The 23,055-nt window shown below is 41.6% G+C and overlaps 3 protein-coding genes across 3 annotated transcripts; 1 reads left to right on the forward strand and 2 right to left on the reverse strand.

The window, feature by feature from the left end:
* Positions 1–3,510: 3,510 nt before the first annotated feature.
* On the forward strand, positions 3,511–4,045 carry MELLADRAFT_111588 (uncharacterized protein; the record flags this gene model as incomplete). The annotated part of the gene is made up of 2 exons (XM_007415916.1): positions 3,511–3,711; positions 3,881–4,045. 2 exons carry the CDS (start codon positions 3,511–3,513, stop codon positions 4,043–4,045), a joined length of 366 nt encoding a protein of 121 aa, XP_007415978.1.
* Positions 4,046–13,761: 9,716 nt separating this feature from the next.
* On the reverse strand, positions 13,762–16,068 carry MELLADRAFT_93037 (uncharacterized protein; the record flags this gene model as incomplete). Its single annotated transcript, XM_007415969.1, has 6 exons — positions 13,762–14,114; positions 14,193–14,231; positions 14,318–14,543; positions 14,605–14,846; positions 14,939–15,021; positions 15,089–16,068. The coding sequence occupies 6 exons, from the start codon at positions 16,066–16,068 to the stop codon at positions 13,762–13,764; spliced, it is 1,923 nt and encodes a 640-aa protein (XP_007416031.1).
* Positions 16,069–18,903: 2,835 nt separating this feature from the next.
* MELLADRAFT_111589 (uncharacterized protein) lies at positions 18,904–22,521 on the reverse strand (the record flags this gene model as incomplete). Its single annotated transcript, XM_007415968.1, has 9 exons — positions 18,904–18,956; positions 19,344–19,910; positions 20,076–20,202; positions 20,305–20,399; positions 20,474–20,543; positions 20,947–21,038; positions 21,344–21,738; positions 21,929–21,958; positions 22,193–22,521. 9 exons carry the CDS (start codon positions 22,519–22,521, stop codon positions 18,904–18,906), a joined length of 1,758 nt encoding a protein of 585 aa, XP_007416030.1.
* Positions 22,522–23,055: the final 534 nt, after the last annotated feature.

The raw sequence follows: 23,055 nt of genomic DNA on the forward strand, positions 1-23,055 counted from the left end.
CTTCCCGCGGCTACATGTGAATCAATCAACTGTTTCCACGCATCCATATACTTTGGCGGGTTCCCATATGGTTTTTCATTGATGATAACATTTCGATCCGTCAGCACAATTTTGTGTCTTATCTTTGAACTCGGATGTTGTAATTCAGGTGGGAAAAACTCCACATCATCCAACAAATCCACACTAGGTAGATCGTCGGGAAAAAGGCACTCAAAACTTTTTAACATTTGCATTTCACGAACCGATAACTCCGCAGCCTCGTTAATAGAATCTAGATTATCAAACACCGCATTCACAAGATCTTCCCTAGCTTGTGTTAAAAACTTTTTTTCTTTCATCTCTTTTTCTGTTCCCCGTCTCTTCTCTTTCTCTGCTGCATCAAACCACACCTTCCCCTTCTTCGTCTGAACCACACATCTTCTTGAAAGTGACACATCCAATTCATACTTCTTTAGAAACGGTGTCCCAGAATGACATCGTATAGTTCGTCATGGAGATTACTGAGCTTAAAAAACGTCGCACCAAAGACCGAATCCGAGCTTTTGACGGTGGCTATAGCAAACTCAGTCAGATGTATATCTGCACTGTTGGTATCGATTGCCAAACGTACAGTAGTGGGTTTCAACAATTTACGCCGCACCACTTTCAGTTTTTGTTGCCAACCGATTCGACATTAAGTTCGTCCCCGCGGCTGTATCAATTAATGCGCGCACCGCAACCCCATTAATCATTAGTTCCAGGATCAATGGTGGGGAAGATAGTTCGGAAGAGAATGCATGTCCATTGTACCCCTCATCATGAGTTGCCAATGCCGCTACCAAATCCCCATAAGCTGCGAGATCAGCCTTCCCCAATTCCGGAAACTCATTGACTGATTTAGTAGGCGTTGCAACTTGTACACTGGCCACCGGAATAACAGGTCCCCTCCTGGGTGCGCCTGGTCGAGAAGTCGATGACGATGCTTGAACCGGTGCGTGAGCAGCTGGATTTGGCGCAGGATAAGGCGGTCTGCGTGGGAAATCTGGCGGGAAGGGTATGTACATCATGTTCGGCGCCGCATCACATCCTCCCAGCCATTTGGAGCACTGAGTTTTGCACCTAGGGCACCTTCCAGTCGAACGCATAAACGCCGCCCATCTTTCACTTCTTGCCTGCTGATCAATAGGCGGTAGAGGATGTCGTGAGACAGTAGACCCCCCAGTTGATGGCGCTACGTTTGATTGTGCCGCCCTACCACCTTGGTTTGGTTGTCGAGACCCCGTGCGAGTGTGAGTTATTTCGAAGGCTTGCAGAAATCGCGCCGTGTCCAAGGCTCGCTTTTCAAAAAGGGAAAAGGACCACATGCCTGTGCGCAGATCAATGGCATTCTCGATTAAGTCATCCTTTGCAGCCGTCTCGCGGAATAAAGCGTTAGTCCCCCCAATAATCCTCTCAGCGAGTTCCTTATCATCACAAGTGGCGACAGAAACAGTATCCTGCAGACGTTGAGCCCTACTTAAGTAAGTTTGCATGTCTTCACCAGATTTTTGAGTTAATTCGCGAAGTGCTTGCTTAGCGTCTCTGAGCCACCCTGACGGTAACACCCCTGATTCAAACATCTCCATAGCTTCCACCCATGATTTACCTTCCAATTCTGCCTCGTGAGTTCTGTGCCATTGAACAGCGTGAGGGATTGCAAGGGCTGCCGGTAAAACTTTCAGTCGCTCTTCATCACTATTCAATCCTTTCACTTTAAATTTCGCTTCAATTCTGTATCTCCACAACCTAAACCCTGTTACATCACCATAATCGCACGTATAAAGAGGGATCTCACTGTCTTTGAGGTGTCTGGCAAGAACCTCTCGTTCTGCTGGTACCATCGGATAAGCCCAATAAGGTGGCATAGGCTGAGACATAGTATAATTCGCCGGAAGTTCTCGGTTGAACCCCCCAGCTGGGCCAGTCGGGGATTGATAAGCAGCAAAGGGCGGTTGATTCCCAGATGAATCATGTTGAACCGTTGAAGGAGGCGTGGCCTCAACAGGCTGGTGTCGTACAGTGGAATCGGGACAAGGCGGTGGTATCGCAGTAGCAGTGGTCTGAGCGGGCGTGGATGTAGCAATAGGCGCATGAGTTGATGGTGGCGTGGTTGGAGGACGAAGGCCAGCCATAGCTTTGATCATTGCCTTGATATCGGCCAGCTCAGCACGCAGGTCATCATTATCAGCCGCCATTCGAGCAGCATTGTCCGCACTTTCCTCACGCACTTGGCGCAGCACAGACTCGAAATCGGTACTATTATTTGCAGCATTGTGAGCATGGTTGTCAGACAGCGGTTGTCCTTCACCAGAGAAAGAGGAGGTCTGATCCATCGGATGAACGGTGTCCAACGAGATACCAGAAGAATCAGGTAAGGCTCCAGGTAAGAAAGAGTGGCGTCTCGTCGACCCAGTTGGTCGGTGCAGTATATCAGTTAATAACGCCGAGGTATTTGGTGACAGTGTATCTAACGGCACAGAATTCAATTTGTAAAGCTCAGCAACAGATTTTGAAGCACTCAGTATACGTTCTCCCTGTCGAAGCGGTGGGTAGGTAAGAGTATCAGCCAGGCGCGTGAACAAGGCCGGCGGCTGAGTCACACTCGTTGAACTATTAGCCAACGGCGATGGAGAAGGAAGCAATCCCGGTTTTTGATTCCGACTCGAAAGTATTTGGTCAGGGTTGTCAACACGCTCTTCCAGGACGTCGTGATTTTTTCTAGTGTTTGGCATGAAAAGAAGGTGTATCGGTAATCAATTCAATCAACATGCAGTAATTCAATCCGGTGTTGTGATCAGTGGTTTCAAGCGCAGTCAGGTTGTTCAAGTGTATTGCAATTCAATTCAGATCTCAGCGATTCAAGTTCAATTCGGCGGCGCAAGCAAGGTTTCGAAAAACTCGGTTTGTGAGAAAAAAAAATCGGTTTCTGAATCGGTTTTTCTGAGTTCGATCGGTATTTTGAAATAGATAAAAAAAGTGGAAGTTCCTAATAGGAACAACACTGGAAAGGCACGATGGCGAGAGCCAAGAGTATCTATAACCAATCTAGATTGCGGAAAGCTAGGCCTAGCTCATAAAAACATCAGATCAAGAACAACCTGGTACAATGAAAGACCACTAACGACAAACAACGAAAAGAATAGATGAGGAAAAGGGAATTTGATAACAGCTAGAGTTCTAATGTACTGAGTCAATGTATACCCCTGTCACACGTGTGATATGTAATGTAGTAAGTGTGTAACACCTTACACACGGCTACTATACTACACAGTATTGTGATACTGTAGTATAGTATTGGACCAGTTTTGATAGACTATACTTGAGGAAGTATAGTATTGGACCAGTTTTGATAGACTATACTTGAGTAAGTATAGTATTAAAAACTACCGTATAGTACTACAGTATATCACCAATTTACCAGTATCAGAGTATTGGTACCAAATTTAATATACTAGACTCCTTCATTATCACCAAATACACAATCCTTTACCAATGCCATCCTCTGATCCTCCTGGAGAACAAGTGGAACCTAACCCACACCCCACTCTCTTGCGTTGGCATTCATCACAAATTGGCTTGATCCAAGCCTCAACACTTGATCCACCTGAAGGCACACCAAATACTTTACCAAACTCACAGCCTACAAGGATTGAATTGAGGAGAAGATCAGCTTCTGTATTGAGCAATGATAAGGTAGATGGTCAACATACTTCAAAGGGTTAGAACAAAAAATTGGTAAAGAAGCAAGTCAGTAGACAATAGGTCCCAAACAAGCTAAGGAGGCAACTCAGGTGAGAAGTAATTCTTGAAGTTAAGTCATCCAAAATTTACTGATCTACCTGATTTGATTCTTCCAATACAGGCAAGGCCAATTCATGAATCAATTCTCCGGCCTAATGATATCGATCTTTGTCAAGATTCTGACAAAGAAAACTCAAAAGTTCAACCCAATTCCAGCACTTCACAACCCACCTTTGATGACATCTATCTTTACTTTGGACCCCTCTCCATGGTGATGAGGATGTGAGTATCTCCCAAAAGATTGATTGAAGTTCTTAATGGCTTATCTTCTGAAGAATCTTTCTGATTTAATGTAGGATCCTACCCGGTGTGGTAACTCCTTTCCTTGTAAATGATGTACAGGAGCTGATGATACACCAAAGGCTGTTTGTGGTGTACTAAACCCAGAAACCAGCTTATTGGCACATTGGGATAGTTCTACTCACAGGGGCCAAAATAGATACTCACATACATGTGAGCGTTGTAGACTTTTTGGAATTCTCCAAAAAAGATTCATTTTCTTTCAGATTGATTCAATTCACAATCTTGTTTGTGTTCAGGTGATCATCCTGTGGTTATCATATTTTACTTGACATTTATTGAGAAGGCTCATTTCCATCTTGGATGAGCAATAACTGATTTCCGATGAGTACTCAGGATCAGCTCATGAGGCACTGAATACTCAGCAATTTGTTCAAAATGAAGATGAGCACATGAACTATACCTTCCTGAGGCTTCATTTTTCAGTGAAGAAGCCTGCCCAGGGGCGTCCCATTTGAGCTGCTCAGAAAATACTCAGTAGCATCCCCTGACTGTATCACTGATGGGCCGGACTTTTCTCAGACTTCCTTGCTAAGGAATGAAGCCTGATAAAAGCGTCATCCCATCTGCTCATTGCTCAGCTAATCCTCAGTGATATCCCCGGATAAAGTTTTTCACACTGAGGGGCTGAGATCAACTGAGCAGCCCCTCAGCCAATACTCAGTGACATCCTTTGGATCCTTCTGATACGGCCAGGAATGCCCCTGAGGACTAGCTGAGCAGGCCCTCATCCAATGAGCAGTGAAATCCTCCGGATCCTCCTGATCTCAGGGATGCCCCTGAGGAATAACTGAGCAGCCCCTCATCCAATGAGCAGTGAAATCCTCTGGATCCTCCTGATCTCAGGGATGCCCCTGAGGAATAACTGAGCAGCCCCTCATCCAATGAGCAGTGAAATCCTCCGGATCCTCCTGATCTCAGGGATGCCCCTGAGGAATAACTGAGCAGCTCAGTTGAACGAGCAGACGGGAAATCCTCCGGATCCTCCTGATCTCAGGGATGCCCCTGAGGAATAACTGAGCAGCTCAGTTGAACGAGCAGACGGGCCTCAGGCTTCATTCCGGAGCCATCAAGCTTGAGGCAAGCTTGGCGCTCTGTGATCCATCTGGGGGATACTTCAGAGACTTAGCTAAGGGAATACTCAGTTCAGCTCAGCCCCTAAGCTATACATTGGTGGCATCCCTTGGAGCTTACTGAACCAGGGAATGCCGCTCAGGATCAGCCCTTCCTCAGACTTCTTTGCTCAGGAATAAATGCTGAGGAAGGCTTAGTTTGTCTGCTCAGTTCCTGATGATCACGTAATCAGCTGACAAACAGAAGGAAAAGGGAAACAAATGGGAAACAAATGGGAAACAAATGGGAAACAAATTGGAAACAAATGGGAAACAAATGGGAACAAAACAGGAAAATTTCAACGCTCACATAGTTGTGAGCATCAATTTTTGCCCCTGTGACTCAGGGTGGAAAGTCAGGTAAACCAGGATGTAGCAGGCACATCAACACTATTGCTGCTGGCACTCAACTTCCGCCAACTGGTATTGAAACTTGGGACAACAAGGTAATTGATGATGAGAAGATAGATGTAGTGTTAGCTCAGAAGGTTGGGCAATTCAACAATAAGACTTTCAATCATATCTTAGTTTTATGGATGATTAATAAAGCACTACCCTGGAGGCATGCTGAGAATCAAATCTTACAAGCTGCTTTCAGATATGCTAACATTGAGGCTGAAGTTCACGGACAAATTTGGTTTGCTACACAAGGTAATTCGCTTTATGTCTCATTGAAGAAAGCACTGCTTGATTCTCTTTCTTTGAGTTAAAAACCTATAACTTTAAGCCTCAATCTACTCATATTAACATTCAAACACTGCTCTAGAAAATGACAAATAAATTCACAATCATACAAGATGCCTGGACCAGCAAGGGAAGCTGATTCAGATTTTCAAGTTACTCAATAACCTATATCAATAAAAACTGGGAGTAAATTTCACAACATCTTGGTTTTAAACTCATTGCATAGTATTGCAACAGCAAGTGGCTTGCCAAGCCGTTAATCAATCTTCTAGAGAAGCATAAGCTCTACTCCAAGATAAGTTGATCGTTTTCATGTTGTAATTTCAACCTATTTCACTAGCTGACTTTGATTTCATTGAGCACTGCAGACATTATTCGGGTTCCCCAAGTGGGCAGGGAAAAATGATTGGGAGTATGATTTGTCATAAAATGGTCTATCACTCCACACCTGAGCCATAACACCCACACTACATATGTGTAGCAGGCTCAGTGAATATGTGGTTATCATGTACATACAGTTCTGCTCAGTTATCTGCTCATCAGGACAAGTTATTCATATGTAATACATGCTGTAACTTCTTTCAGATTGAAAAAAGCTTCCAAAAGATTGACTACATACACTGACTCAATGTTTTGGTGTGATCTCATCAACTCAACTGCATGTAACACACTTTCTGTTACTAAGACATAGCTTCAACAATATTGCCTGAGCAGCTACAGAATTATATGTAGTGAATTTTTGGGAAAAAAATTTCAAAGTCGAAAAAGTTACATGTGGTATAACATGTGATTTATTTATTCTGATGGGCAAAAAACTGAGCAGACCTGTATGTACATGATAGACAACTATTGACTTAGCTTGCTGCACATATGTAGTGTGGGTGAAATGGCCCAGGTGTGCAGTATTAGATTCTTTTATGAAAAACTGTACTATTAATCATTTTCCTCTGCCAAATTGGGGAAGTTGAATGATGTTTACAGTGGAGGATCACACATGCTGGCTCAGACAACAGATTCAGGCGGCGATATCTTTACCATGGCCAGAGTGATGGAAACAAGGCTGTCCCAGGTTGCACTTGAGGCTGGTGATGACTTCAAGTGGAAGGCCAAAACAATGCACATCTAATGTATGTGTCATCAGATTGCACTCATTGTCAACTTGGGACTCAAAGCAATCAAAATCACTCCACCCAAATCAAAATTGACTAAAAAAACAACCTTGGCTCATTTCCAATTCATGAGACCCTTGCTACAATTCCACCAGAAGAAGAAGAAGCATCAGATGACAATATCATCCGCAAAGAGTTGGAAAACTGGATACAACACAATGAATGGGAAAATGAGACCAAGAAAGATTTTAATGAGGAGAAAGATTTTGATGATCTCAACTTAGATGATGATACTACAGGTGATAATGGAAAAGGGTGTCAATTACCAAAGCCATAACAGGCACCCAAATCAACAGCTGGTATCCCAAACACTTGACTTAATGATCTCACAAAAAAGGTATATATTCTGCTTTCCGCAATCTTGAGATGATTGGAATAGCTGAATAGAGCTGAATCAACCTGGATCCTTTCCAGATTGAATTTGTCTGCTGTTGCATGACAGGCTCAGATACAATGCAGTGACTAATGTACATAATATCTTTTGTATTGTCATTCTTTTGAAATACAATATATACTTACTACATACATCCATTCTTAAACACAGGTCATAGGCGAGGTCCTTGAAGAAGACCAAGTCTTGAAAAAGCAGAAGAAAAAGCAAACTCGCAGCTCTGACTCTATAGACTTATTCCGAGACCACAAGAGAGGAACCATGAACGGAATCAAATTCAGTACAGAGGATTGGAGATTGATCAAACTCCTTGTTGATGAACTAGGTACATCAATCATAAACTCGAATAACTTGAATTTACAAATCCCAATATTCATCAGGCTGATTTGATCTGTGGCCTTTCATTTTGCTTACACAAAGGATGGAGGGTGATGGTCCAACTGGATCAATGTACATATCTCAATATTTTTTTGCAACAAAAACTCAAGAAGAAGATTGAAGAAGACACTGTATGACTTAAAGCTCAACAAGAGCTTTACAGAGCTTAAAGAGGGATAATCTACTAATATAACTAACAATTAGAAGGTGCCTAAGCCTGACTCTTTGACATAACCAACACAGGGATTTGTTCACTTCTTTGGGATAAGGCACCAGAGAAATGATTTATCAATACTTGATCCAAGTATTGTTCCCGTGAATTTTGAATCAAAGAAAAACTCAACACTGCTATAGTGTTATTCCAATTTGAGCACGACAAAAACACAATTTTAATTACTGAACCACCAACAATCAATTATATTGTTGTTCCAAGGAAGACTTGTAGCCTTATCACACATAAAGAAAGTTCTCTTTTGATATAAAGGTGCTATTTAGTGAGCTTAGTACTGATAAAGTATTTCAATAATGATTAAAAGCACTCTAACAAAAGTATAAGACAAGAACAACGGGGAACGGAGCCCATAAAGTCACAATCAATAGTATATAACACTCCTAAAACCTTCCAACAATGGTGAACAAGCTCCAAAAACCATCAAAACTCAACAAAAACCCTCACAAACATCAAAAACCTCAAAGATATACCCTTATGGTGTAATTTAAGCTGTGAAACTGATCAATTGATGTTTATCAATGGTGAACAGATCTTCTTATGATGAATACAGGTGATTTCTTTGTAATATTCATAGCTGAAACCCATTTTTGAAATTACAGATTTTTTGTTGAGTTGTCCAACCCTGGATTACTATAGCTCATTTTATAGATTCTGATCTTTTATTTCCCCAATATGACCTACTTCCAATGTGTGATGAATAAGTTATTGAGTTGTAGAGATTGATAAAATACATGTAAATGTTGCTTTACATGTGTATGTAAGCGCCAAATTCAAAATTCACACCATTTTCTTGTTTCCTTATAACTTCCTCACTAATCCTCTGTGACTATAATTTTGAAGGCTGTACATTATGACATGGAACATTCTGTGTTGATTGAGCTATTGGAATTAATTGAAAACCTCCAATTTTGATGATTTTTAATCATTTTCATGTCTAATATTGACTTCTCTTCTATCAGAAGATCATCCTAAATCAATCCAATCATAAGCATAGCCACAAAGCCAATCTGAAAAACTCTTGGCACCATAAATCCCTCAATGACATAATTACACAGGAATTTATTCCATATATAGTACCCTTGTTTACCATCCTTGAATTTTCTTCTTTCTTGAATAATTTCACTCCTCCCTTGTCAATATCCAAAATTATAGTTTTTGCTGAATAATATTATATTCTCTTTCATGATATAACCTTCTTGAACCCTCAAAACAATTAATATTAACTTGAAACCCATTTTTCAACTCTTGTACCTATATTTTTGAGTTTTTCTCCAACTTCTTTAATTTTATCCTTCTGATTTTGTTCTTTTCATAAGAGTTTACATTCTTGCTTGTACCAAGTAAATGTCCTTCTTCATCAATTCCTCTCATACCAGTCATTTTTAATTTATTTTTAATTTATCTTCACTCTTTTACTATTTTTATAATTGTTTTGAAATTTTCTCTTCTTGTAATTGATTTTATCAAATGATGTGTTTAATATATGATTAAAACTAAACCCTGGGCGGCCAGCCGCCTTGTTAACTTATCCCTACTTACTCTAGCCTAGACTTGGAGGTGAAAGCTCCAAGGTGTCTTGGTGGTAATGAGCATAGTCAGATGAAACCACTAATTAATGCATCAGGTAGTGGTCACAGGACAGCATGTGTTCACCACTACACCCTGCTGTGCCAGTGGGACCATGCGGAACCTTGCAAGTCATGAGGGAGCTTGTACCTTTTGGCGGGTCCCACATCATAGTCATTGCACCAAATGTTGGATCTTGCAATCACTTTACCCCATGGGATACAATCACATCATTGAATGTGGCTTGCTTGACAAATGCTGTGTTGATCACACAATTGTACAAGCCGGCTGTGATCACCGGATTCAGCAAAGACCATACAACAATGTGAAATAGGGTAGTTACTGTAGGTCTTACTTGTTCGCACTATTTAGCATGTGTCACAATGTGTACCTTGACGGCGTGGGTTTCTTAGGCTGGTGTGTCAAGAAATGGGTCCGTGTGGCACTTTTTTTCAAATGTTGCTTTTTAGATTAGTATATATGATGATAATGAACTGATGATTTATAATCAACTTTGAGACCCTTGATGACTAAGAACTTCAATAATAAATTTGATTTTAACTAAAACACAATCTTTTTACATGATTTTTGATTTTTTTTGCTTAAATAGAGATCCTGCTCACCGCAACAGAGCCAATCAAGACCTCTCCTACCCAATGCACTGTGCTATGTTGACACAAGCTGAAGAATTTTTATCACGAGCACTCAAATGTGAGACTCTAGTGACGGCAACCATCTTACATCCTAGCTGGCATATTGCTTTCTTTGAAACCACATTTGGATTGGACTTGTTGAACTTAAGGAAGTGACCAAAATGCTTTCTAGCATGTTTTGTAAACAAAAAAACAAACTGGAAATCAGTCAACCCAGCAATCTCCCGTGTTCATCACACAAATCATCAGGAAGTGATGAAAAGGATGCCCTTCATCAGTGACAGTCTGGTCCAATCATCTCATCAAGGACCAAATTGAACAATTATGATCAAACTCCAGCACCATCAAAGGAAATGCAAAACCATCCACACCTTGCTCTGGCATGCTGGAAGGCAATGAATTATTTATGACACTTCAGTTATATGGTAACTGACACATTTTCTTTGTAGGCTCATCAGACAGAATTCCCAGCCCTCACATCCTTGGCACAAGATTATCCGGCCTGCAGTGCTTCATCTTGTGCAGTCAAACACACTTTTTCTGCTGCTGCTGCTGTGTGTGGTGGTAACTGTGGTGGTATGATCCCTTGCACTATGGAATGTTGTGGGAGAAGCCACATGTAGATATCTCATCTACCTCCTTTGGAAGAGGAATTTGAGCAAGCAATCAAGGTTTTGAATGCATGTCTTTCTGACAATGCAGCTTATCAAGGATCTCATTCATAGTCTGATAGAAATTGCTCTGGTAATCTCATGTTTTAAAGCATGTATTATATACAGTATGTACTTTATGTTCAAAAATGTTGTGAATGATGGTACCAAAAATTAATTTCAATACTTTAAAACCACTTTGAAAAAAGAAAAAAAAATACTTGGTTTAGTATAGTAAATTATCAACTATACTATACTTTTACAAAAAAAAGTATAGTCAAGAGATTTACTTGGTATAGTATAGTATAGTGGCTGTGTTGCTAATAACCTACTGTAAAGCAAGAACAAAGTTACATGATACCCATAAGCTCAGGAAACAAAAGATAGATTAGATTCCACAAAATTGTGATGCTCACAGTAAAACCAGTTGACCCAGTTGCTTTTAGCAGTAACTTTGTGTATCAAGTTGACTTTTGTTGCCAGCTCACACTAGCTCACAGCCATAAAGCCAACTGGGTCAACCAGGTTTTTTGAAACCGGGTCAACTTTGAGCACCACATTGATGTGGAAGAGTCAAAAACATATTTGGTCTTGTTGAGACTGCAGCATGGGATATATAGTCTGTGCTACAGCCGTGTCATGTGGTGGGCACAGCCTTTCTCTTGGATTTGGGGGTGGGCGCACCCCACATACTCCAGAGTATAAAACATGACTTTTGACCTATACCACAGCAATAACCTGACCAAAAGACTAAAATCCAGGCACTGAAGGGCTGGATTAAAACCCCTAATCACTCATGGGTTAAAAGCATTCAAACAAATATTCACTATAACTGAATGTAAAGCAGTGTCCAGTTGGTCAACATTTCACCCAGCCCGGAATGTCTGCCATAAAACAGATTGTAACTCTTGTGAAACTTTGCAATTCCAAGCTGAAATTGATGTTGATGAGCAAATATTGGTTGCAAATGATGTTTGTAAATGTAAATCTTGTACTGGCTCTCAAACCTGCCCCGGTTTTCAAAAAACCCAGTTGACCCAGTTGTTTTTTGGCAGTAACTTTGTGTATCAAGTTGACATTTGTTGACAGCTCCCAGCCAAAAACTCCACTGGGGCAACCGGGTTTTTTGAAACTGGGTCAGGTTTGAGAGCCACTAATTATTATTGATATAATAAGACAATCAACAGCAATCAACCGGATGTGATTTCATTGTTGTTCTTCGCGCCTCTTGCGCCCTCTCGCGCCCGACCCCCCTTGGGCGCGACCGGGCGCGTCTTTTTTGGAATATCGCGCCCACCACATGACAGCCGTGACAAGATCATGTGATCACTACAAATTCAACCAAAACCTCAAACTGCTGAAGGAAAGAGAGGTAGTGTTCCTCGGTTTCCTTGAGAATTTTTTTGATATGTAGAAGGAAGCGTTTGAATGACCAGTATCCACGGTTCGGAATATCCACAGATGGGTAAAGGTTTTTGTTTCAGGAATGAAAATATCTCCAGCCAAACTTGATTCCCCTCACAGGCAGAAGCACCTCGGGACTCTGTATAAGACCACTTGAAGTGGAGTAAAAAGTGTACAATTGGGCCACTATCAGTGGCCTGTCTCGTATCTCGAATCATCTCAACCATCTCGCCATCTCTCGGTCCTCAACTTTACACTGACCCGAGAGATTTTTTGAAATTCATAACATACAACTTGGCCGTTTAAGGCTTAAGAAAAAATAACCTATGTATGTCAACGTTACTACCTTGAGCCTCGTGGTCCCCGGTCCATAGCAGAAACTCACCCAAACTACAAAGGTCACCAGATTATAATCATCAATCAAACTACAAATTAATCATAACTTGAACGGAATCTAGGTCACCAGATATGACCAATCATCAATCAGTATTTAAAAGAAACTTGAAATATTACGGTGAAGTTTCATTTCATCATATTCAATTTATTCCAGCGATTGGAATCGAGTTACTAGAAGGTGAATATAGCTTTGAACATGATTTAGCAATTCGAGTTGAAGAACAATCCGAAGTCTCTATGCTAGAGATGAAGTTGAATGTATTGAGAATTCATAGTCAGAAAACGTGATCAAGTTGGAGTCCGAGAATTCAAATTGGTAAGTGATTTCAATGGGTGTTTGATCAGAGCTGTTCTCTTCGTACACTGACTCCAATTTTTCTTGATGACTCATTTGATAATAGTATATGAGAACATTATTAAATGTTACCAAACAATTGACTTCATTTGATTAATGCATCAAGCATCAGTGGACCTGCATCACTTGAACTTGAAGGTGTCTTATAGACGGTTCGAAGTAAGATGATGACTTTTTTTATCGATTTTCACTTCAATCGATTTTCCTTTTCGTTATTCTTTTGTTGTTTGTAGCCATTTGGTATTTGAAACGCAATTCAGATGAATGTAAGCACATGTTACATAACTTGTAGTTAACCTGAGCACGAGTGACGATGGGATAACTCATGAATCATGATACCTGAGTTAAGGCTGATGATGAAAGGCCACCAGGAGAAACCAAAAAATGCAAATGTTATCTTTGTTCAAGTGAAGAAGATATTCAAAACATTAAATCTTTAGTTCAAGCAAAACAATATAAGTAATGATTGAAGTCAATAATACCGCTTCACATATGAATTGATGTAAATTTCATGTATATTTGCAAACAAAGAAAGAATTGAGCAAAGTGAACACGGCTATATACATGAACAATTGAGTCTTTTATAGGGAAAACAATATAAATAAAAAAACCATTGAACTCGATATCATGAAATGAGAGGCTATATCTAATCTTAAGTTTCAATGGATGAGTGTTCGGCGGGAGGTGTGTTGCTAGCGTTAGGTATCGCCTCTGCTGGAGGTGTGTTATCAACCGGAGGAGTTGTAGGTGTGTCATGATGGGGACGTTTTTGTTTGGTCTTTCGAGTGGGCCCAGCTTCAGTTTCTAGAATAAGGATCCTGTTGTGTTCAAGATCCGCTAACACATTACGAGCCTGTGTTGGGGTCAGCTTATTGCTATCTTGCATGATATCGCTGGCTTGAGACTTGGAGTCTGGGGCAAAGTGAACGTAGTAGCCTTCGATGGCAAGCTTTTCCTCGCATCCTTTCCACAGCCATTTGTTTGTAGTACCCTCTGTCTTTAAGCCTAAGACAAGTCATCAAGAGGTCAGCTACGTACATACATAAGTCAAACATCAAAGGGAGATTTGTGAGACAGCCTTACTGATCAGATTCGATAGGGCTTCTCGACATCTTGCTCTTTCTGTGTGAGCCAGACATGTCAGTCGGTGGACAACAATTTTTGATTTTTGACAATGAAAGCATATACAATATCACAACTTAACTTACCATCGACTTTGAGTTTACTCAAGTTGAGTAGCCCAGCCTCAGTGCCAGTAACAAATGCTTGTAATTGTGCGGCTACGTGTTTTTGGGGGTCGCATAACTTGTCGTGCTCCACCCATTTGAGAGCGCGTGGTGTAGCTCGGACAACCTGGTAGGCATCGTTGCCTAAGTGGTTCGATACACCCATCATGACGAAGTCGCCCATGTATGTCGCAGACATATTGTTCGCCTGAAAGCACAATATAGTCAGTATGAAGAGCTTTTGTAACTTGTAAATGAAGAAAACACACCTCGATTTGCCACTTTATCATAAAATTATTTACAGCAACACGCGCGCTTGCCATAGATTGATTCTTGCCTCGAGTATTATTGGATTCGACATCGGGTACAGATTCAATGGAGCTGGATGCTACATTCACGGGTTCGTTAATGGGTTGATTCTCGACTTTGTAAGAGTCTTGCTCAGCTTGTGACATTCCACGCCATCTAGTCAAAGCTAATTTTGAGCCTTCTCCGGTTGCTACACCTGACGCTGAAATAAAAACAATCAACTGATTGCAACTTGTTATACATATCGATGCATTTCTCGGACCTCCTCGCTTTGAGTAAACCTGAGTCACTAACCATTTCGATACATTTCTCGGACCTCCTCGCTTTGAGTAAACCGTTGGTATTTGTGCGCCCCTTTCCGTGATTCTTTGACACCCCTGTAATAATCTATGTTTGTCAGGATATTTGTATGATACTAGATTGAAAGATAAAAACTCTACTTACCATAGTTTATGTACCGCCGGAACCGCAACTTGATTATTTATACAGTTTATTGCCAGTACCTTATCAAACTCATCGTGCAAACGCATGAAGAGATCGGTCAAGGCTGGTGGTACAGAAGACCCCTTAGCGTGCTTGGAAGCGAGTGCTCGCAGTTCGACAGAAGATCTCTTCATCATATCTTCCGCTGTTGGAAGATTTATTGATGGTGATTTCTCACTATCTCGTTCTCCTCTGAGCGATTTAGGGAGAAATAAATTGACAATGGCTCTTGTAGATGTAGATGCCGGTGTCTGAGTTGAAGTCGGTGTAGTTGTGCTGGTAGGTGCAGTTGTGGGTGCGGATCGTGGTGGATCTTGACGACGGCGGCCGGTGTTGCGTTTCTGAGTCACTCTAGGTGGGTGGTTTTCAGGACAAGTAGTTCCGCTGGCCTGACCAGGAAGTGGTACTTCCACACTTTGATTCATTTGTCTAATAACGGATGGATGCAACTCCAGTGCACGAACCGAAGCGACGCGTGGATTCACTCCAGGAAAGACTATGCCGGTTAAATTGTTTGTGCCGGCGGCGGTAAGAGTGTTTGCCTCGTGTGGATGGTGAGCTTGAATTTGTTCGGAGGTCTGAAGAGAGTTTGAGTGTGGAGTTTGAATTTGAATTTGCTGGCTGTTAGGAGTCAAGCCAGGGGGATAGCGAGAATTACCATGGCGCTGAGAATGATCATAGTTAGTATGGTTATTATCATAGTTATCACGAGAATCGTGATAGTAGCTATACATATCATGTTGAACTTGCTGGGTTTGATTTTGCTGAAGAAAGTGATTGTGACCATGATCATGAATATGTCCGTGATTCTGAATTTGTTGGTGATGGAAATTTGATTGATTGGGTTGGTGCTGAGTAACCTGCTGACCAGAACCTTGTGCTTGTGATGTGGCCAAGTTGGTGTGAGCAGGGATTCCAGAGTGATACGGATTCTCATTCATTATGGAGTTGTTGTGTGCAAGGAGAAGGTGCTGGATGATTTAGAATTGATTTTACTTTGGTGATGATAATTAAGGTTCAGCGGAGTAATGCATGTCAGAAACAGTGCTCAGAAAGGTTTTTACCATTGGAAATTGGTATAATGACAAGTTTCTGGCCAAATGAACTTGGCTGAGTCCCTTAACAAAGTCCCTTATCACATTTGGCTGAGACTGATTAAAATTGCACGTTGTGGAAGCCAAACTAACCAAATGTTAAACATTTTGGTAAACACTTATATCTCAACCCTGATAAAGTAAAAGCATAGATAAACCCTGATACCTTTGGTTACTCTTTGTCAACTGCAACTATCTCTGCCCATCTGCGCACAGATAGAAAGCTAGGCTGACAACCAAATAAGCTCACTTGATTTCATAATCAAGTCACAAAACATAACCATTTAGTAGGCAAGACAAAATCAAGAGTTATGCACACTTGATCAGCACCTCAAATACAATGATGAGGCCCAAGTAAAAGCGCTGATTTTTGCACAGAACATGAACCATTGATGAGGGAAAAATGATTGAATTGCAATCATAATGATCAGCAAGGATTGGGTCCCAGCATGCTACTATACTACGCTGACCAAGAAATGTACAAGGGTAAGAAATGCAACAGTTATTATACATGGGATGCGGGTAAATTACAATAGATCAATAATTGTTTTAATTTGTTATCCAACAATGAGGATTTAGGTTAAGATTCAAAAATTTATTGAGAAATGGGACCTTGTAGCTACTATGCTGAACTGAACGGCAGATATGCAAGGGGCAATATAGTTGCCCACAGGTGTCATAGTAGTAAAGTGATGTTATCATCACAAATATTCAAATTTGAAATTAAAAATGGCTCAGTAAACAACTTCATGAGACCCAAAATGAAAAAGAAATTGAGGGTGATGTCCTTGTACAGTTCTCCGGCTATGTGGATTGTGGCCAGAGATATTTGGTGTTATAGAAGTTCTCACAAACAGCTCAATAGAGTTCAATTGGCTGAAATATTGAGCGCTTACTGAGGCATATTGAAACAGAATTGGAAAACATATTGACAATTCTTGTTCTTGAGTGGTATGACCTGGAACAGGTCGTACCACTTATGGAGTTGTAGAGGTTCCCACATACGTATTGGGAATGTTCTTCTTAGAATATCCAAAACAGATCACATTGGCCAGAAAAAAGAGCCCTTACTGAAGCAATCTGGACCAAACTTGAAAAAGTTATTGAGGATTGTGTCCTTGGTCATCACTACGCTGAACGGGTGAACATATGGGGTTGTACAGGCACCCCTACACAACATGGAGGTATATTCAGCATGCCATCAGAAAGATATCACATTTGCGTAGAGAATGAGCCCTTACTGGTGCAATTTGGACCAATTTTGGAAAAGTTATGAAGGAATATGTCCCAGTGAGTCATAAGAACCAAAACACGCTGTAGGGTGGTCATATATGGGGCCGTAGAGGTTCCCACACATGTCATAGGGGTAAAATAAATGATCCATCGGAAAGATATAACATAGGCGGAAAAAATGAGCCCTTATAGAAGCATTTTGGATGAAATTTGAGAACACTGTGAAAAAAGTTGTCTCTTTGACGCTCAAGAATGACACAAATATGTGCAATCTTGAGCTCATATTTTGATGAAATTTCAAAGTCACTTGAGACCAAAACTTCCTTAATAAACCCCCCCTAAAAAAACCTCAGGAATTCATTGGAACAAACCAAATTTCCAAAAGTCTAATATTGGCTGAGATATAGTCATGTAAAAAAGTGTCTGAAAAATTCAATTGCCCAAAAGAGGAACAAGGAGGCATTTTTTCAGAGAAAGTTCTTATTGAATGGAAAATGAAATTTAATTTCAAACAACTTTCATTATTGCAATATTAAGTTTGGACCAAAATTGAGCCAGATATGGCCATTTTGTGACATTTACAATTCCCCAGAAATTCAGCAAAACCTCTGCATGACTATCAAGAAGTAAGATTTTGCCAAAATGTTGATAATAAACTATCCATGGAATTTCATTTGGAACAAGTTTCATTATTAGAACATTGAGCTAGGGCCCATATTGAGTGAGGTATGCGCATTTTGAGGGATTTGCAACACAACAACAGATCATCTAACCTCTATATGTCCATGAGGCAGCAGGATTTGACTGAAATGGTGCTATCAAACTATCAATTTAATTTTGTTTGCATCAACTTTTGTTATTGTACCATCAAGGTTTGGCAAAGAATGGGCGAGTTATGCTCATTTTGAGGTGTTCACGACTCACCAAATCTTGTACATGAGCATCCAGAAGTAGGATTTCACATGAATGGTCTTATTGAACTCACCTTGGATTTTGTCTGCCAACAACTTTGATTATTGAACCATCAACGTAGGGCAAAAAATGAGCGAGGTATGCTCATTTGATGGCCTTCACAATACCTGTTTCTCAATTACTCATCTCGACACAATTGTGAACTCGAACTTATTCAAAGATAAGATGATGGTGTTGGTAGATGTAATGTTTTGTAAGAATTGTACTCCATCCAGAAGAGAGATGTGTAGCGTCAAATCCATCATCAAGCACGCGAGATCGATCAAGCGTGCTATGGGGCTATTAGGTCACAGACATGTAAGACATGAGTCTGAAGTTGTGATAAGCAGTGTAGCGTCAAGTGCATCAAGCACGCGAGCTTGATCAGCTGGATTGATCGAGTGAGGCTATTACTTCACAGACCTTATGGTAAGACATGAGTCTGAAGTTGTGGTAAGTGAAGTGTAGCGTCGGGTCCATGTGGGGGATTGACTGATCTTACTCACTATCATGTCTTCTAACAGAAGATCGATAAACACTTGTTTGAATTACTTTCAAGTTCAAAGATATCACAAATCGTCTCAAAATCAACAACTCAGTTTGTATTAATATGTATTGCATGATATAACAAGAACATAAAAAGAACTATATATCCAATGTTGCTGGGTCAAGGGCAGCCTGGATATCCACTAAATCGAGGCGATGTACAAGCCCAGAAACTACATCATCATCATCTCCATCTAAACTACTGAGATCACTTTCGTCGTCTTCGATAAAGACTACCACCTGTTCTTCGACAGCGGGTACTATCGGTGTGTCTAACACAGCACTAGCTATCATGTTGTCTAAAACACCAGGAATCATAGACATACCTGCTGTGTGTAGCGCTCTGATATGATGTAGCTGGCTGTCCCATTTTCGCTTGAGGTCTTCATCACCAATTTGATATTGTGACTGAGTGAAAACTTCGTGTAGACCTTCGTGCCACGTGAGCTGTAAGTTTGTAATCTTAATATACTGATTCTTCATGATCACGGCAGCTGCATCGCGACGAGCTGAAGGTGGTAAATATATAAGAGTCGGGTGAGTAAGGAGTGGAGTTAGTAGGTTGGGTTCTGGAGTCGGTTCGGATGATAGAGATATCAGTCGGCTCCAGATGTGGTCGTGGCTGGTAGTGGCCCAACGCATAGCTCGGCGAACCTCCCAGCCAAGGCGCCTGAGCTCCTCGTTTCCTCGATCAACGTATGCGATTTGCTGCATCCCATGCCTTGTGTTGGGATCAACAGCCCAAGGAGCTTCAATTTCCGTGAATAGGGAGTCGTTCCAGAAGGGGTGATCCGCTTGTATTTCAAGTAGATCGTTATAAGTGATATCTTCAGGGAGCTGGTGTTCAGGATATTCAGCATGATATTCCGCCCGAAGAGTGCGGTACGTTTCGACCAGCTTCTTAAGTTGGGCTGTGTGCCTTCGGAGCGCAACCATAAGATTGGTCTTGCCCTTATGACCTACGATTAAATAGCAGAGACAGTTAGCGTTAGTGAGATTCCAAAGGAATGGGTGCCAAAAAAAGGGCGGACCTAAATTGGATTGGTGACCATCAGATCGACTTTGTTGAAGGGGTCGCTTCTCCTCGCAGATGGCGATGAACTTCAGCCCCACTTCGTGCTTACTGTACCAAAGTTTCAAGAAGGCTTCTTGTTCTTTATCTAAGTTCGAGATGTCTGTAGTGCCTACTTTCGCCGCCTGCTTACGAATCTTCTCTTCAAGTTCAGTTGTTGTCTGAAGTCGGGCTATAGCCTGTTCGGTTGTAAGCACCGGCCGAGACCTTTGAAGAGAACATTGATGATGATCAGAGATTCTATATAAATTGATTAATCATAGAATTTCACATCCACTTACCAAGCGTGGTCCAACTCGTCTTTTAAGCATAATAGTCGTCCAAGTTCCAACTTTTGCTTCAGAAGGATAGCCTGCTTGCTTGAATACGCTTCGCGCTCCACAGTCCATTGTCCGCGGAAAAAATCGGCTGAATAGTTTTCTCCGGGGTTGGCTGGGTTGGCCAACGCACACAGTGATGTTACAACGGCTTCAGCTTCTCTCAGAACTTTCATCGCATTTCGAAATCGTTTCCAAAGCCACTGACGTACAAGATTGAACACATGTCAGTTTTTGGTATATATGTGATGAATAACCCAGAGACCGACTCACCACATCCTTCATTGACCTTAGTAGCATAAAAGACCGTGCGCCAATGGATTGAGAGTAGCCGATGAAGTCGAGTTGATATTCGCAGGCAAGCTACGAGGGCCGATAAAAAGGACCACAGCCTTTCAAGGCCCTCGCCATCTGAAAGCCCCCAATATTTGTTGAAGCAAGGATGATATTTGATCTGACAGGCCCACTGATGGACATATGCGTGGAAAACCGAAGTACCGAACCTCATACGCAGATCGTCAGGTGGAAAGAGGCCACGCTGTATTGTAGATTCAACTGAGTGATTAGTAGCTGTGGAGCTATACGAGATAATGGAAAGAAACTCACTTTTGCTATATGTTCATCTAAATGACAACCTATGTCGTAGAGTATGCCTATGAATTTGTCAGGGTACAACTCTCGAAGCTGCTTGAGAATTGCTACAGGATAATAAAATCTAAATATGAAAAGCGTCAGTGTTTAGTTTTTTTCATTACTCGATAGAAAAATATATGAAAAGCTCACTTTTCACCGCTCTGATAGATATTGACGAAGTGGAGGGGTGTATCATGACGACAGGCAGCTGCAAACAGACCTGTATCATCACACCTGTCCCATGAGGAACTATTGCGAACATCATTCGCAGCGGTGTGAGAATCAGAACATGAGGTCTAGAGTTGAGAGGAATAAGCTCAGAATTAGTGATGATTAACGAAAAGAAATGGAGATAAATGATAGAGTATACATGCCTTGATGTTATGGGCTTGGGCATCTGTTCGTTGGCAAGCAACAACCTCTTTTTCAAGCTTGCTAGGTCGAATGAAGGTGTGCGGATATTGATCTTCTTGAGGACAATCCTTACTGGCGTGGGATTGATGGCAATGTTGGAAGTTTCCATCCATCGCAATTATAAAGTCCGGTTCTTCAGGTGACAGCTTCACTTCCCCTTCTGCTGGACCAAAACAACGACAACATCGATTGGCAGAGATATCGAGTGGAGTGAGTTCAAGGCCATCTTCATACAGAACTTGCTCGCCCAAGAGAATTCGGCGATAGATGTCGATTGATTGAGTGAAAGGATGTCTCAGACTGCGATTGATGTTCTTGGTGGAAGCCTTTTTGACTTGTTGAGGTTTCAATCTTGATTCGCATTGTTCATCCAGAAACGCCATGAGTGCGTCAATGAATCCTGAAGTTGATGCAACCGTGTTGTTCCAGAAGTGATGATGGAATCGCACAAGCCAAACGGAGAAGGCGGTGCGAGGATGTTGAGGCGAGCCGGCAATGTACCCGATATGAAGCAGGCGGAGGACATCAGGGGTGCACTCACAGAATGTGACCAGGTGTTTGCTGGTGTGACCTAGGTGAAGATGTAAGGCATTAGTCTCATCGATCTTAAAGGCAAATAAGATATGTATTTTACTTACTCAAAAGGTCAATCAAATCAACATGCCGTTTTCGAAGGTTTTCAGGCGAACACTGACATTGAATCTCGTCAGAAAGATATGAGTCGAATGCCTGCGAGGTCCAATTGCGAGTGTAGTGTTGAAGGTAAAGATATGAGGCAGTGAGTCGAGATTCAAGGGCCTTCCACCTTTCCTGGATCCTGGCTCGGGCTTCCACACGGCGAAGCGACTTCTGATGGCGAGCATAACAATCTCCCGGAGAGTCTGGCCTGATTTCAATACCAACACCGACTCCATCATCTACATCTTCCCAGTTTAACTCGTCCTGATTGTCTTGTTCGAGATAGGGTGAGTTCAAATCTTGTGGAATCTTAAGTAAACCAAGGGATTGATTGATCTTCAAAGCTTCGTCGCGAGTCATAGTGGCAGATGAAGGTAATTTCTTGGCTCTTCGGGATCGTTTGTTTCCATGGCCAAACATATCAGCATTAAAACCAGAATGATGATGTTTGCCCATGGTGAGAGCAGTAGTTGAGAATTGAATTGGGTAGGCGTGGAGATGAGAGCAATGATGAAGATCGAAAGATGAAGTGAGGGTGCCGGTGTGATGATGATGTATTCAAGTGGTGGAGGGGTTTTAACTTATGCACGTATGTAGGCTGTGTAGTAACATTGACATACTTAGGATATTGTTTCTTAAGCCTTAAACAGCTAAGTTGTATGTTATGAATTTCAAAAAATCTCTCGGGTCAGTGTAAAGTTGAGGACCGAGAGATGGCGAGATGGTTGAGATGATTCGAGATACGAGACAGGCCACTGATAGTGGCCCAAATGTACACTTTTTACTCCACTTCAAGTGGTCTTATACAGAGTCCCGAGGTGGGCAGAAGCGTGCCTCGTTGGTCCCTCGCTGCGCTCGAAGCGTGCGAAAAGCAGCGTGGGACTGGGATATAACACCTGGAAAAACGATCTCGCGTCAGTCATTCAAATACAGGCATATCGGGGTCAAAGCTAGTCAAAGGAGATGCAAATTTGTATCTTGCGGATTCCC

This window comes from Melampsora larici-populina (assembly GCF_000204055.1).
Source record: "Melampsora larici-populina 98AG31 unplaced genomic scaffold MELLAscaffold_55, whole genome shotgun sequence".
Classification (NCBI taxonomy): Eukaryota; Fungi; Basidiomycota; class Pucciniomycetes; order Pucciniales; family Melampsoraceae; genus Melampsora; species Melampsora laricis-populina.